The 15,302-nt window shown below is 33.4% G+C and overlaps 1 protein-coding gene across 3 annotated transcripts in view; it reads right to left on the bottom strand.

Moving 5' to 3' along the window:
- Positions 1 to 15,302, bottom strand: part of Cep135 (centrosomal protein 135) — a 75,136-nt gene that overhangs the window by 38,717 nt on the left and 21,117 nt on the right. For all 3 annotated transcript variants that reach the window (XM_027939148.3, XM_071614302.1, XM_071614301.1), the window contains exons 10-13: positions 13,608 to 13,746; positions 12,059 to 12,282; positions 5,867 to 6,019; positions 4,820 to 4,972 (exon numbers count right to left, since the gene is read on the bottom strand). In XM_027939148.3, the coding sequence (XP_027794949.1) occupies positions 4,820 to 4,972; positions 5,867 to 6,019; positions 12,059 to 12,282; positions 13,608 to 13,746 (669 nt within the window). The remainder of the gene's footprint in view (positions 1 to 4,819; positions 4,973 to 5,866; positions 6,020 to 12,058; positions 12,283 to 13,607; positions 13,747 to 15,302) is intronic.

The following is a 15,302-nucleotide window of genomic DNA, read 5'->3' as shown; positions in this document are numbered from 1 at the left end:
ATAGGGCTGGGGATATGGCTCAGTGGTTAAGTGTCCCTGAGTTCAATCCCTGATACCCAGTCCCCTACCCCCACAAAAAAAAATCCTGACAAGAACAAGTTAGAGGAGAACAGTTTACTTTGGGCTCATAGTTTCAGATTTCAATCTTTCAGGCTTCATCATCAGTTGACTCCACTGCTCTGGGCCCAAGGTGAGGAAAAGCTCATGGTGGAAGGACACAATAGCAGAAAGCTACTCAGTTTGTGGCATTCAAGAAGCAGGGGGCGGCGGGGACCAGAAACACCCATGTGCAAGGAGCCAGAAACAAAAATAACACCCAAGGGGCATGCCCCACCTGCCTATAGTTAATACCCAGTAGTCAATTAAAATTATCAATTCATCAAATGGATTAATCCACTGATGAGGTTCCACCTCTCAGAATCTGTTTTAGTCAACTTTGTGTTGTCATGACCAAAATCCCTCACAAAAACGACTTAGAGGAGGGAAACTTATTTGGAGCTCACAGTTTCAGAGGTTTCCGTCCACAGTCCGTCAACTCCATTGCTCTGGGCCCACAGTGAGGCAGAACATCATGTCCTAAGGGCTCCACAGAGGAAAGCTGCTCACCTCATGGCCGAAGGAAGCAGAGAGAGGGAGGACAGAAAAGGAACCACAGAGAACTCGAACTTTTTCAGGACACACCTGCAGAGGCCCACCTTCTCCAGCCATACCATACCTGCCTACAGTCACCACCAAATCAGTCCATTCAAACTAGGATGGACTAATTTGATTGTAACTCTCACAATCCAATCATTTACCTGTGAATATTCAGTATTAACACAGGAGTTTTTGAAGGACACCTCATATTCAAAGCATAACAATGACCCAAGGTGAAGTAAAGAAGCTATTAATATAGATATGTAGATTAATAACCCAAATAAGATGGTAGCAGGAAAACACAAAAAAGTAAACAAATTTAAATGAAAGTAACATGAACTTAGGGGCCAGATTCCTTGTGACTTACAGCTGGGAAAGCTTCTGAAAGTTATTTAAACTCACTGTAACTCACAGAACTTACCTACAAGCAGTAAAAAGCTTCTTTACGAAGATTTACTGAGAGTAGTTTTGATTTGCATTTCTCTAATTGCTAGAGATGATGAACATTTTTTCATATATTTGTTGATTGATTGTATATCCTCTTCTGAGAAGTGTCTGTTCAGGTCCTTGGCCCATTTGTTGATTGGGTTATTTGTTTTTTTGGTGCTTAGCTTTTTGAGTTCTTTATATACCCTAGAGATTAGTGTTCTATCTGATGTGTGAGGGGTAAAAATTTGCTCCCAAGATATAGTCTCTCTATTCACCTCACAGATTATTTCTTTTGCTGAGAAGAAACTTTTTAGTTTGACTCCATCCCATTTATTGATTCTTGGTTTTAATTCTTATGCTATAGAAGTCTTATTAAGGAAGCTGGGGCCTAATCCCACATGATGAAGATTAGGGCCTACTTTTTCTTTTATTAGATGCAGAATTTCTGGTTTAATTCCTAGGTCCTTGATCCACTTTGAGTTTTGTGCATGATGAGAGAGATGGAAAAAGGTACACTCATACATTGTTAGTGGGACTGCAAATTAGTGTAGCCAATCTGGAAAGCAGTATGGAGATTCCTTGGAAATCTGGAATGGAACCACCATTTGACCCAGCTATCTCTCTCCTTGGTTTATACCCAAAAAACTTAAAAACAGAATACTATAGGGACACAGCTACATAATATTTATAGCAGCACAATTCACAATAGCTAAACAGTGGAGCCAACCTAGATGTACTTCAGTGGATGAATGGATAAAAAAAAATGTGACATACATACATAATGGAATTTTACTCAGAAATAAGAGAATAAAATCATGGCATTTGCAGGTAAATGGATGGCACTGGAGAAGATAATGCTAAGTGAAATTAGCCAATCCCTAAAAAACAAATGCCGAATGTTTTCTCTGATACAAGGAGGCTGATTCATAGTGGGGTACGGAGGGGGAGCATGGGAGGAATAGATGAATTCTAAATAGGGCAGAGGAGTGGGAGGGAAAGGGAGAGGGCTGGGATGGTTGAATGTGATAGACATCATTATCCGAGGTACATGTATGAAGATATCAATTGGTGTCAACATACTTTATATTTCATATAAAGAGATATGAAAAATTGTGCTGTATATGTGTAATAAGAATTATAATGCATTTTACTGTCATTGATTTTTTTTAAAAAATCAACAAAAATAAATAAAATAATTTTGCCAATTAAACAAAAGATTTACTGAGATAGTTCATATAAAAAGCATTTGGAACAGAATCTCCCACATGGGGAAAGGCTTACTAAATATTTAACATTATTTAAGAGGTAGCACTGATAGGACTTGGTTATTAACTGAAATACAAGAGATTTCAGGGAGAGCTTAGTAAAGTTGCCTGGATTTGACAAATGAGTGAGTAGTAGAATAACAAAGATACTAGAGGAAGCTCAAGGACTGAGATTATTAGTTCAGTTTTTAAGTAAAAGATCTACCATAAAATCACCAAATACTGTTTCCCACAACCCAGAAGTATTCTGGTAATTTGAATATTGCTTTTTTCCAGTTTCCAGTACTGCACTTTTTAAATCATATTTTTAAATTCCTTGAGCATCAACAGATATGGAAAAGAGTGAGTGAGTAGCTTGTGCTAAAAGCTGCCATATTGCACAGAAGTTTTTTATTTGGTAATTTTAACACTTTTTTTTTTTTTTATAAGAGAACAATTTCTGGAAGGCAGTATTCCAAAAGATCGCAATTAGAAGCATTCTTAAACTGTATTTTTGGAATAAAAAAATTAACTGAAAATTTGTGACATAAAGACTACCTTTAAAATGCTTGCATTTATTCCTGATTTTAACTGCTATTTTCAAAGTATTAATTTCATAATATTAATTGCTAGAAAACTATGGATTCCATAATAACAACATTTAGAACTTACAATATGCTGAGCACCATTATGTGCTTTACAGGTATTAGTAAATATGTTTTGGGGAGAAAATAGGAAATACAAAATATTGCCTCTAGATATGACACCAAATGCACAAGTAATAAAAGAATAAATTGAACCTCATCAAAATTAAAAATTTTTGTGCTTCAAAGATACCATATTAAGAAAGTAAAAGGGGGCTGAGGTTGTGGTTCAGCAGTGGAGTGCTCACCTAGCATGTGCGAGGCCCTGGGTTTGATCCTCAGCATCACAGAAAAGTAAATAAAATAAAGGTATTTTGTCCAACTGCAACTTAAAAAAAAAAAAAGTAAAAGGATGACCCACAGAATGGGGGAATGTTTTGCAAACCACAAATCTATTGAAGCTGTTATCAAAAATTTATAAAGAACTCTTAGAAGCTAATATGAGGCCAAAAAAAAAAAAAAAAAGATTAAAAAATGGTAAATAAGCACATAAAAAGATGCTCAACATCATTAGCTACAGGGGAAATGCAAATAAAAATCATAATGGATACTTCACTCCCATTAAAGATAACAACAAGTATTACTGAGAATGTGGAGAAATTAGAACCCTTAATCATTACTGGTGGGATAAAAAATGGTATAGTCAACTTTGGAAAACAGCCTGGCCTCTCAATGGTTAAAGACAAATTTAGCAAATCACGCAGAGTTACCATATGACCAGGTACATACATAAGACAAATTAAAACATACATCCACAGAAAAAGTTGTATACAAATGTTCATAACAGCATCATTCTTGATGAACCTTGAAAACATCATGCCCATGAGAGAAGTCAGACCTAAAAACTTACTTATTTGGATTGGGAATTTAGTGTCTATGCAATATGGTAGCTTTTAGCACAAGCACTTATCTTTTTGGTATCTGTTGAAATGACCAAGTGGTGGAGTGCAAAGGTCACTGCAAAAATATACACATATAATAATAATAAATATTTAAAGATTCATATATGCCATTATTTAATTTATATGGAACATCGTAGTAGGCAAATGCACAGAGACAGATAGTAAATTAGTGGTTGCCTATGACTAAGGAAACTTGGGAGAAATAGGATGTGATGTTAATGGGTATGAAGGTTTCTTACTGTGGTGGTGATAAATTTCTAAAATTTATTGTGGAAATGATCATGCAAATCTGTCAATAAAATGAAAACCACTGAATTGTACATTTTAAATGGGTGAACTGTATAGTATTAAAAAAACTCCATAAAATTGTTATTAAAAAAAAAAGATGTCCATCTTCATATGAAAAATTTCCTTTTGATTTCTGATAATAAAAAAAAAACCAGACACTAAATATTTTAGGCTTTAGAGCCAAATGTCTCTGTTGCAGTTTCTTACCTCTGCCATTGTGGCACAAAAAAGCTTTAGACAATATGTAAATAAATTTCAGTACTACATTATAAACAAAATTCTTCTGATTTGATTTTTTCAGTACTTAGGACTGAACCAGGGGCACTCTACCACTGAGCTACATCTTCAGCCTTTGATTTTTTTTGACAGGGTTTCAGCTTACTGGCCACAGCTGGACACATATTTTCTATTCTTCTACCTAAGCCTCTCAAGTAGCTGGGATTATAGGAGTATACCACCACACCTGGCATTTTTCAACAGTTTAAAAAATGCAAAAACACTTTTTAGCTATAGGCCATACATACACAAACAAGGTGGCCTGAATTTGGCCAGCATGACTATAATTTGTCAACCACATTTTAATTATATATTCAGAATTGTAACTTCACAGAATATATGAACAAAAATATTTTTCTTAATAAGTTACCTTTCAAAAAAATTTAATTTTACTACTTACTTTTAATTTTTCTTTTAAAGCTTCCTTTTCTTCCATAATTCTTCTTAAGTCAGATAATGCAAGTTCTTTTTCCTTTTCCATAAGACTAAGGAGATAATTTGGCCCTGTGCTTTGAGTGGATTCCTGTTTTAGTGCAGATAATTCTTCTTGAGCCTTAAAGAATTAAAAGATATAAATAAAAAACACTTGGGATATGTTCCCTGTTTTAAAAAAAGGCATCTGAACACATGGTACTTTTACTCTCTTCCCAAATCCCAACAAAATGAGAGCAAAAGGATCAAAATTAAATAAAATCAAAAACAACAAAAGAACAAGAAGATTGATAGGCTGCAGCCACAAAATGTTGGAAACTAGATTGCAGACAAATAGGAATTAACTAAGTTGACCAAGAAAGCTAAAATCCATGCCAGCTGCAAGGAAATAATAGAAGTAGATCAATTTATACTACTAAATCCTAAAAAAAGATCCAAAAGTGAAAATAGCTCTTTTAAGTGGACCTTTTAACTTACATGTCTTCTCTTCCTGTAAAAGTAGCAACAAGACTTCATAGGTATTGGTATTGGAAAAATTTTGATGATAGACTCCAGGCTTTGTTCGGCCTCACCTTGCCCTCTGACAAATTAGGCTTTGTAATGGGGCCAAGTTATACCAATTTTCTCTTCCCTCGAGCGGTTTCTTCACTTGAGGTTAAGTCTTTAATAGCCAATATTTCAAATAGTGGTGCTACCCAAGTTTAAACCTGGGATGCATGCTGGGGCACATATGAATCCCAGGGATAAATTTTGCTCAGAGTCAGGCTAAGACTTGCTCAGGTAGTTTTAGAAGGAGGCTATCTCTAATTGACCATACACATAAATAGGCTAGAAAAGAGCAAGAATGTAAACAAAGAAGGAAATCTCTGCTTTGAGAACACAATTGACCATAGAAGTATAAATCTAATCATGAAGGAAGTCCATATGTTACAGAAATCTGAAGAATACATATACATTCCATTAAAGTTAGCTAGTTCTAAATAATCTATTTGTTTAATTACAGCAAACTTCTTACTTTATTATATAAGACACTTAGTTTATCTCTTTCTGCTGTCAATAATTTAACATTGGACTGTATATCTTCCATATATTTTTCAAATCTTTCTAGCATACGCTGAAGTTCATCTCTTTCTCTTGCAATCAGATGAATATCTGAATTATAATCACCCTGAAACATAATTAAAATACAGAAATTATTATTTGTTATAATCATCATTACTACATGGTTGTCATAAAGATGCTGGCGATGAGACTGACTGAAAGAAGCTAACAGACAACAAGAACATAAGTTCCTTTAATGTAACTAAGGAACACAATTGTTTTTTAATCTATAATGAGAGTAGATGAAGGCACTGACAGTACTGGGCAAATTTCCTGGCCTTTAGGTTTCCAGCAAAGGACCCAATTGCCAATGATTCTACCTGATCAGATTCCATCAGATGCTTTGACAATCATTTAGATGCTTTGACAAACATCTACTAGAGATGTTCATATTAGTGGTACTTAAAGTATAACTCTGTATGAGGCCCCTGTGTTCAATCTCAACTACATTAAAAAAAAATTACAGCATAACCTTAGACCAGAAGCATCAGCAGCATATAAAAATTTGCTATACGTACAAACTTTGAAACCTATCCCAAACTTACCATTAGTTATAAAGGATCCTTTCCTCTCCAGGGAAGGGATAAGGGAGGTATTATTATATGTGCTTATTCACCCAGTACAAGTAATTTTAATAGCCTAGTGTATTCCTCAGTGTTTTCTCTGGCTGAATATTAAGATCAATTTCCCCAAGCACATCAACACCAATTGTTCTAGTTTCACACCTACTGAGGTCTATCTCTGGAACTAGACAAATGTAAATATTCTACAAGGCAATGTATATTAAGGATACTAACCAAATTAAGCAACTACTTCCAACATTTCTAAAATAAGAATAAGGCTACTTTTCCAATACAATTCAAAATATTCACTATCTTGGACTGGGGATATAGCTCACTTGCAGAGTGCTTGCCTAGCACGTGTGAGGCTCTGGGTTTGATTGTAACCAACAAAAAAAAAAAGGAGAAAAGAAAAAGGAAAGATCCACTATCTTCACTGTTATCGTGAAAACTAAAAATGGTAAATTTATAGTACCTTATTTAAAATTTTTTTAGTATAGATGGACCCAATATTTTTATGTGGTGCTGAGGATTGACCCTAGTGCCTCACGCATGCAAGGCTCTACCATTGAGCCACAATCCCAGCCCAATTTATAGTATTTTAATGTTGAAATATTAAATGTAGAAGTCCCAAGTAGGAATAATCTGATTATTTGGTACAGTGGAAAGAGTCCTGGCCTATATTATCCAGTATCTACTGCACATACAATATCAATGTAGACTTGATAAATGGTAGATAGCTGTGGGGTATATCCCTCACCTTCCATGTGGAAATAAATTATCCTCTTGGCTAACAAGCAAAATCAAGGCATAAAAGATGAGATTAGTTACTTAGACACCTTAAAGGCAAGATGTTTAATAGGACAAAATCAGATCAGGATTTTAGGACTTGATCAAGGCTTAAAACTGGTAAAGAAAACTGTAACTTATCTAAATTTAAAAATCTTACAGAAAAAAGTTGGCCTATACAGATTCTAGAAAAGGAGAGCTCAATGAATAAAGATTTAACAGTCTATTTCCATTACTATTTAGGTCTCGGCTTAAAAGTCATTTTCTGCAAGGAATCCTTCCAGATTCTCTAGTTTAATTTAGATTTTCTATGTTCTTTTAGTTCTGAATCTTTTCTATACATTCTACATTAACCCTTATTATAAATGAGATTAAAAAGTTAGAGGATGGGGATGTTGTTCAGTGGTACCACACATACTTAGCAAGCATGAGGCCCTTTATTCAATTCCTGGAACTGAAAAAAAAAAAAAAAAAAAAAAAATCTTGTTTTTAAAGTATATTCCACTAAAATTTAAGTTCTATGAAGGACATGATAGGTATTTGGTCTTGTTCACTACAAGTTTGGTGCTCAGTATGGTACCTAATAAGACAAATTCCCTGAACATAATTTGGCTTACATCAGCAAAAACTCTACTCTACATATATCTTGTTTAAATATCTACATTTCAATGTATTTATTTATTTATTTGGTAATACGGATTAAACCTAGAGTACTTTACCACTGAGCTACATCTTTCGTCCTTTTTTTTATGTTTCGAGATAGAATCTGGCTAAGTTTCTGAGGCTAGCCTCAAACTTGCAATCCTCCTGCCTTAGCCTCCTGAGTAGCTGGGATTACAGCACCACTGTGTTCAGTTTAAATATCTACATTTATATTATTGTTAATATATAATCATTAATTCCCCTCCACAACTTTATTATTCCCAGCATACAAATGTGACACACACATGCAATGTGAAGGCTCCAAGGACAGGAACTGTCTTCTTTATCTCTGTATTCTCATAGCAGGCACTTGGTATCTATCTACTGAACTTTCTACCTAGATCTGATTTGTTTCAAACCAGCAAATAATAAAGAAATGAGCCATGTATTGGGAACTATGTGTTATGTTGGACCCTTATACAAATTATCTCATTTAATTTTCACAATAAGTTGTAGCTACTTTCCCTATTCTTCAAATGAGGAGACAGGTTTGCATGGAGTAATGCCAGTTTGTGGAGTTGGAGTTGGAACTTGCACTATGCCTCCAACTCCAAAGCACTTTCCCCAAACTATCCTCAAAACTGCCAATAGGAACCATGGTGGATGGGTGGTGTCTTCCCAACACACACACACACACACACAAAAAAAAAAAAAACCAGAATTAACAAAGTTTTGTTGATAAAATTAGTGACACTAAAAATGTCAATTTGTTTTCTGGTTTGTTACAATCCCAAGAAACTACATTAAAACAGTTTGTAAAAAGGTAGGAATTGAAAACTCATAGCTAGTAGTAAATACAGTTTTAGAAAGAAATACAAAATAATAGCTGGGCATGGTGGCACACACCTGGAATTCCAGCAACTCAGCAGGCTGAGGCAGGAGGATGGTGAGTTCAAAGTCAGCCTTAGCAACTTAGCAAGGCCCTAAGAACTTAATGAGACCCTGTCTCTGAATAAAATATAAAAAGGGCTGGTGATGTGGTTAAGTGCCCCTGGGTTCAAATCTTGGAACCAAAAACAAAAAAAAAAAGAAGAAAAAAAAATAGCGATGCCACTTGTTTCACTCTTCTTGCAAAGGATTGCCTCAGCTATTCTGAGTCTCTTATTTTTCCAGATGAATTTCATGACTGCTTTTTCTATTTCTATGAGAAATGCCATTGGGATTTTGATTGGAATTACATTAAATCTGTATAGTGCTTTGGGTAGTATGCCCATTTTGATTATATTAATTCTGCCCATCTAAGAGAAAGGTAGAACTTTCCATCTTCTAAGGTCTTCTTCAATTTCTTTCTTTAGGGTTCTGTAGTTTCCATTGTATAGGTCTTTTACCTCTTTCGTTAAGTTGATTCCCAAGTTTTTTTTTCGTTTGTTTGTTTTTGAGGTTATTGTAAATGGGATAGTTTTCCTCGTTTCTCTTTCAGAGGATTGTCACTGATATACAGAAATGATTTTGATTTATGGTTGTTCATTTTATATCCTGCTACTTTGCTGAATTCATTTACTAGTTCTAGAAGTTTTCTGGTGGAACTTTTTGGGTCTTCTAGGTATAGAATCATATCGTCAGCAAACAGTGCTAATTTGAGTCCTTCTTTTCCTATCTTTTATCCAAAGTACATGTATGAAGACACGAATAGTGTGAATACACTTTGTATATAACCAGAGATATGAAAAATTGTGCTCTATTAGTATGAATTGCAATGAATTCTGCTGTCATACATGACAAATTAGAATTTAAAAAATAAATAAAAATTTAAAAAAATAAACGTAAAGATATTAAAAAAAATACAAAATATTTCGAAATGTAACTGAATTTTAGGTAGGCAATGTTCTCCCCAGTTCCCAGGATTCACAATTGCCTTATTTTTCAATAATGTACTTAACCATTATTCCCTACCATACCCACAATTTATTACTGGAACTCTAAAATACTCTGAACACCCTGAATTTCTGATCTCTAGAAAATTAATTCTTAGTATATGCTAGGTAATATAAAATTTCAAGAAAAAAAATTAAGCTGAACAGAAGAAAAGGTATCTCCTAATTATACCAATACCTTATCAATATCTATCACTTGTCTTTCAATTGTGAATTTATACCAAGCAACTAAATCAAATACTTAGGTTAAAAGCTTTGAGATACTTATCTACTCAATGCTTCTTAATAAATTCTTAATCAATTAAACCAATCAACCATTTTGTGGAAGAGTCTTCTACACAATAAAAACGATCAATTTATAACTCCCCCTCCTGCATTCTAAGTATATATGAAAGATAAAAAATTCAATGATAAAAATTAACTTGCACTATAGTTCCCTTTCACTTCATTCTGATGATAATAAATTAGACAGTGTTCACACTAAAAAAATCAAACATTTATACAACTGTCAATCAAAATTCGGTCATTAGGAAATGAGGTTAAAAAGCAAAAAGTCTAATCAGAAAACACAAAACTATTTGACAGTGGACACAGGATCCACAGAGAAAAGATGACAGAATTGGTAAAATCATCCAATTCTAAAATCAAATATTTTGATTTTAATGACTTTCTCCCTAAATTCCCCTAGTTTTACCTACTATGTAGATCATGTTAGGGTCATATATGCTTTCGGGACACATATAAATCCAAAGCTAAAAAGAAAGAAAAAAGAAAAAAAGAAAGAAAAAAATCTAAAGAACTCAAATGATACTCAACAAACATTGAAAATAATTTAAGCCTTAAAATAGTGACATGATTTTAACCTCTCATGAATCGTGGTCAACATTAAATAATACATACAATGGGAGATGTAATTAGAAAATATATACAGGCCAAACGTGGTGGCACATGCCTGTAATTCCAACTACTTGGGAGGCCAGGCAGGAAGATTTTAAGTTTGAGGACAGCCTTGACAAATCAGTGACTCTATCTCAAAAAAACAAAACATGAAAAGAACTAGGGATGTAACTTAGTGGTAGATATTTAAAAGCAACTACGAATAAAGTTAACACAATCATAAAGCAGAAAAGTTTCCTACTGATCCTCTTTTGCTTTATTGATTACTCTTACAAAAGGATATTACCTTTTCAGGTTCAATCCTCAATACTGAAAAAAAAAAAAAAAATGGCTGGGAATGTAGCTCAGTGGTACAGTGTTTGCCTAGCATGTGTAACACCCTGGATTTGATTTCCAATAGCATAAAAGAAATGTAAGAAATAATATATACAAAATAAATATTTTTTTTGGAGATAGAGTCTTGCTAAGTTGCCCAGCTGACCTTGAACCTCTTGCTTCAACCCACTGAATAGCTTAGATTAGAGGTATGCAACATCAAACCTGGCTTTCAAAGTAACATCTTTAGGGCTGGGGCTGAAGCTCAGTGGCAGGACACTTGCCTAGCATGTGTAAGGCACTAGGTTCAATCCTTAGCACCACATAAAAATAAACAAATAAAATAAAGACATGCTATCCATAAACAACTAACAACAACAACAACAAAATTAAAAAACAAAAACAAAGTAACATCTTTAGTCTATCAACTTGCAAATGTGGTTGTAGAAGATGGGCAGAATAATCTGTTCAGCTTTCAATATCTACCGCTTTTCCCACAGTATGGTTTGTGGTGAAGATGTTGTCTGGTAGCAGAATGTGACACATCTTCCTAACTGGTCCAACCAAGGATGGAAATGACAGGAAGCCATGTTGTCTGCCATCTGGACAAAGCCACTCTGCTACCACAGAGAAAATGTAGTTAATAGAGAAAGTAAATTCTAGAAAAAAAAGAGAATATGTCCAGCAGCCTGAGTCCCTGAGCTCCAGTTTCTAGAAACCCAGAAGCCTCTGTACTTCTCCCATGACTCAGTTATACAATCTTTTCTTAATTTCCAGAAAATGAGAATGCTAAATAGTGTCCCTAATTAACGCAGGGTTCCTACGCTACAAGTCACAGACAAAAACAAAAATCAAAATTAGGGGCTTTTTAAAAGCAACTACGAATAAAGTTAACACAATCATAAAGCAGAAAAGTTTCCTACTGATCCTCTCTTGCCTTATTGATTACTCTTATAAAAAGGATATTACCTTTTCTAGTGTTTTAAATATTGAATGTTTTTCACGTGCGCAATGATTTGTAGAGCAAGATCTTCGTTGTATTATATGTTGGAGTCTTTCTAGTTCTTTCTTATAATAATCTCGTTCTTCTTCTATACCTTTCAGAAATGTATCTAAACGAGAAGGTGACCTGTCTCGACGTTTTATTCCATGTTCTAGCCTCATCCTTTCAACTTCCAAAGTAAGTTCTTTTTCTGCAAATTAAAGTGGTTAAATCTTAAAATGATGTTGTATATAAAATGTGGATTAGCCAAATAAATAATATCAATAGCTTTTAGTATGAAAGCTACTAGAAATTCTGAGCTGTTTTATGTATCACCTGCAACTAGCAGATATATCAAAGGTAAATATTGAAAGTGTGTGGGGGGGGGGGGGGCAAAATATCAAATGTTTAAATAAAGTCCAAAAAGTCAAAGTCCCCCACAGCTTTTGTCTATCACAAGATGGACACTATTTAGTACTACAAAATGAAGCAATAAATTCCCACATGGTATCTTCTAGGGAACTGAAAATGTACTGGAAGAAAATATACCTGCAAATAATTAATCATAATATGTACAAATTTAATATTAACCTTGAATTTAATATAGTACACGAATATACAAAGAGATCACAATAACTCATCTTCCTTCAGAAAAGCACAATTATTAACTTTTAACACAGAAATCAAAAGTAACTGAATGCTTAAATTTTGTGCAGTGCAATTCAATTTAATTACAACTCTGGGGCATGGAATGATTTTCATGATGTATTCTGATTCACTCCCATCTCTTCTTTAATTCATTCAGCAGATATGTTTTGAGCATTTACTATATGAAAACACTAAGGATTCGAATATAAAAATCACAACCATGGCCAAATAATTATTCTTATAGCAAAAAGACATAAGCTATAGTGTGTAATGCAAACCGAAGGCTGAACTGACAAATTTCATCCAAATGGATAACCAGGAGGAGGTAAGAAGAAAGTAGGAGAGTGAGAAAGGATGGACAATTGTGTTAAATTCTAAGAAGTCAAACAAGCTAATAAATGAAAAACACCCATTGCATTTAGCATAATGGAGGAGAATAATGACTTTAACAATAGTAGTTTCTTTGGTGACATGGGGACAGGCCAACTAGAGTGGATTGAGGAGTTAAGGGGTAGTAGGTGATCAAACAGAAACAGTGAGTGTGCATTTTAAGTTGATACAACTGTATTTCCAAAAAAAGATTCTATAATTTTCTTTTTCTGACTGGTCTTCTTAGTCTTAATTCTGTTATCTCTCTATCTCAAAGAAAAATATACTTCCATTGCAAAGTATTCAAGAAGATTCCTTGTACCAATGAGTCAAAATGTAAAAGAATTCTTAAGGTCCTTGAGATTTGTACTTTATCTATAGTAGCTATCATGGTTTCTAGTTCATAGTAATCACTCAAGAAATACTCATTAAGTGAATGAATGAACTATCACATACTATGAAAGATAACATATGAAGAACAAACCACTGTCACTTCTTAGTTAACATTTTAAATCTTACCTATAGCTGCAAAACCTTCCATTTTTTTGCTAAGTCTTTGCTTTTCTTGTTCAAGCTGATGTACAACAGTTTCTAGGTCTGATTTCAGAAGAAGTTCATCATTTAGTCTCTCCTTTTCTTTATGGCATAAACTTAATTCCTGCAAATTTAATTCTATAATTAATAGGTCTATTTATAATAGGTATATTTATATAGTATTATATGTACCTATAAACAACACTATTTATAATAGTATTATATATAATACTATTTCTAATAGCATTTTATATTTATATATAATATTACTATATATACTATATTATATATAATACTATATACTAACATTCATAGTATATTTACAAATGAATATACAGTATTATACATTTACATGGTATAAATATATAGTATATAATATATAATACTATTTATAATAGGTCTATAAAAGGTAACAGGTAAAATACATATTTTTGTAAGAACATTTATAAAACAGCAATTCACATATATATGTGTACACATACTTTTAATTAGTTGAATACAGTTTCAACTGAATTATCAACTATAGCTATAAGTACCATACTTTTATGGTACTTATAAAACCCAATTATTATAATAATGCTCCTTTGTGGATGGTAGAATCCTTAGGTTTTATTTTCTTCCAATTTGTTTAGCATATTGTCCTTTTACCCGCCCTAAATAATCATGTCCTTGTGCAATAAAAACTTTTAAACTTATGTTTAAAGAGGACTGTATAAGGCATACTATTCTCTGTCTACCATATCTATCATATAAATTCAGAACTATGTTGGTTATTCTCTCAGCCTCATTTGCAGAATGGATTAGTAAAACCAGGACACCCGGGATTCACTGTTAAGGATCAATCTGTGGATCTGAAGCAATTTGCAGTATCCAGCACATTCACCATGTTTAATAAATTTTAGCTATTAATACCATCATTATTATCTTAAAATACATAGAACATAGCACTAATGAAAATATAAGAAAGGTCAGAAAATACCTACAGCAACATTTTATCTCATCCAACACTACTGAAACTTGGGTTACAGTTGTGAGACAAGCATTATTAATCAAATACAGTATTTATAGTGAGTATACAAAAAAAGAAAAAACAACAAAAATTCCTTGTCCTTATGGAGTTCATAACAAAAACGTCATTGAAACACCTACTTTACATTTATTGACACAAAGGAAGAATTTTATGAGACTCAGGAGTAGACAACATTTACCAGACAAAGTTAATTCATTATTTAGTTGAATTAAAGATTTGTTAAGTTGAATAAAAAAGGAAGACACTGTGGTAAATATGTCGTTCAGTTTCTATACAAAAATCAACAAGTATTTGAGTATCTACTTTGTGCAGCATATACATATAGCATTATATAATGAGAAAACATGTATATCAGTATCAGTCTTTGTTTCTAATTTTAAAGGAAAGTCTTCCAATTTAATAGGCTATTAAAAAAAAAATCTCAATCTTTTGGATGAGCAGCCAATTCACACTGTATGCAAGACATTCTTTCTGCTGGTTCCAGACTGTATGCTATATCAAGTTTCTGCCATCAAGATTATTATTTTTTCCCTTATAAGACAATCAGAAGAAGCAGTATGACTAGGAAAATAATTTGCTTATACCAAAGCTATTAAAAGAGGAATGAGTGGTTTAAAAAAAATTTTTTTGATGAGGGGTTAATTTCTCCC

The sequence above is a fragment of the Marmota flaviventris genome, chromosome 7, assembly GCF_047511675.1.
Source record: "Marmota flaviventris isolate mMarFla1 chromosome 7, mMarFla1.hap1, whole genome shotgun sequence".
NCBI classification, from domain to species: Eukaryota; Metazoa; Chordata; class Mammalia; order Rodentia; family Sciuridae; genus Marmota; species Marmota flaviventris.
The sequence above is the reverse complement of the archived record's forward strand: the minus strand, read 5'-3'. Positions and strand labels throughout refer to the sequence as shown.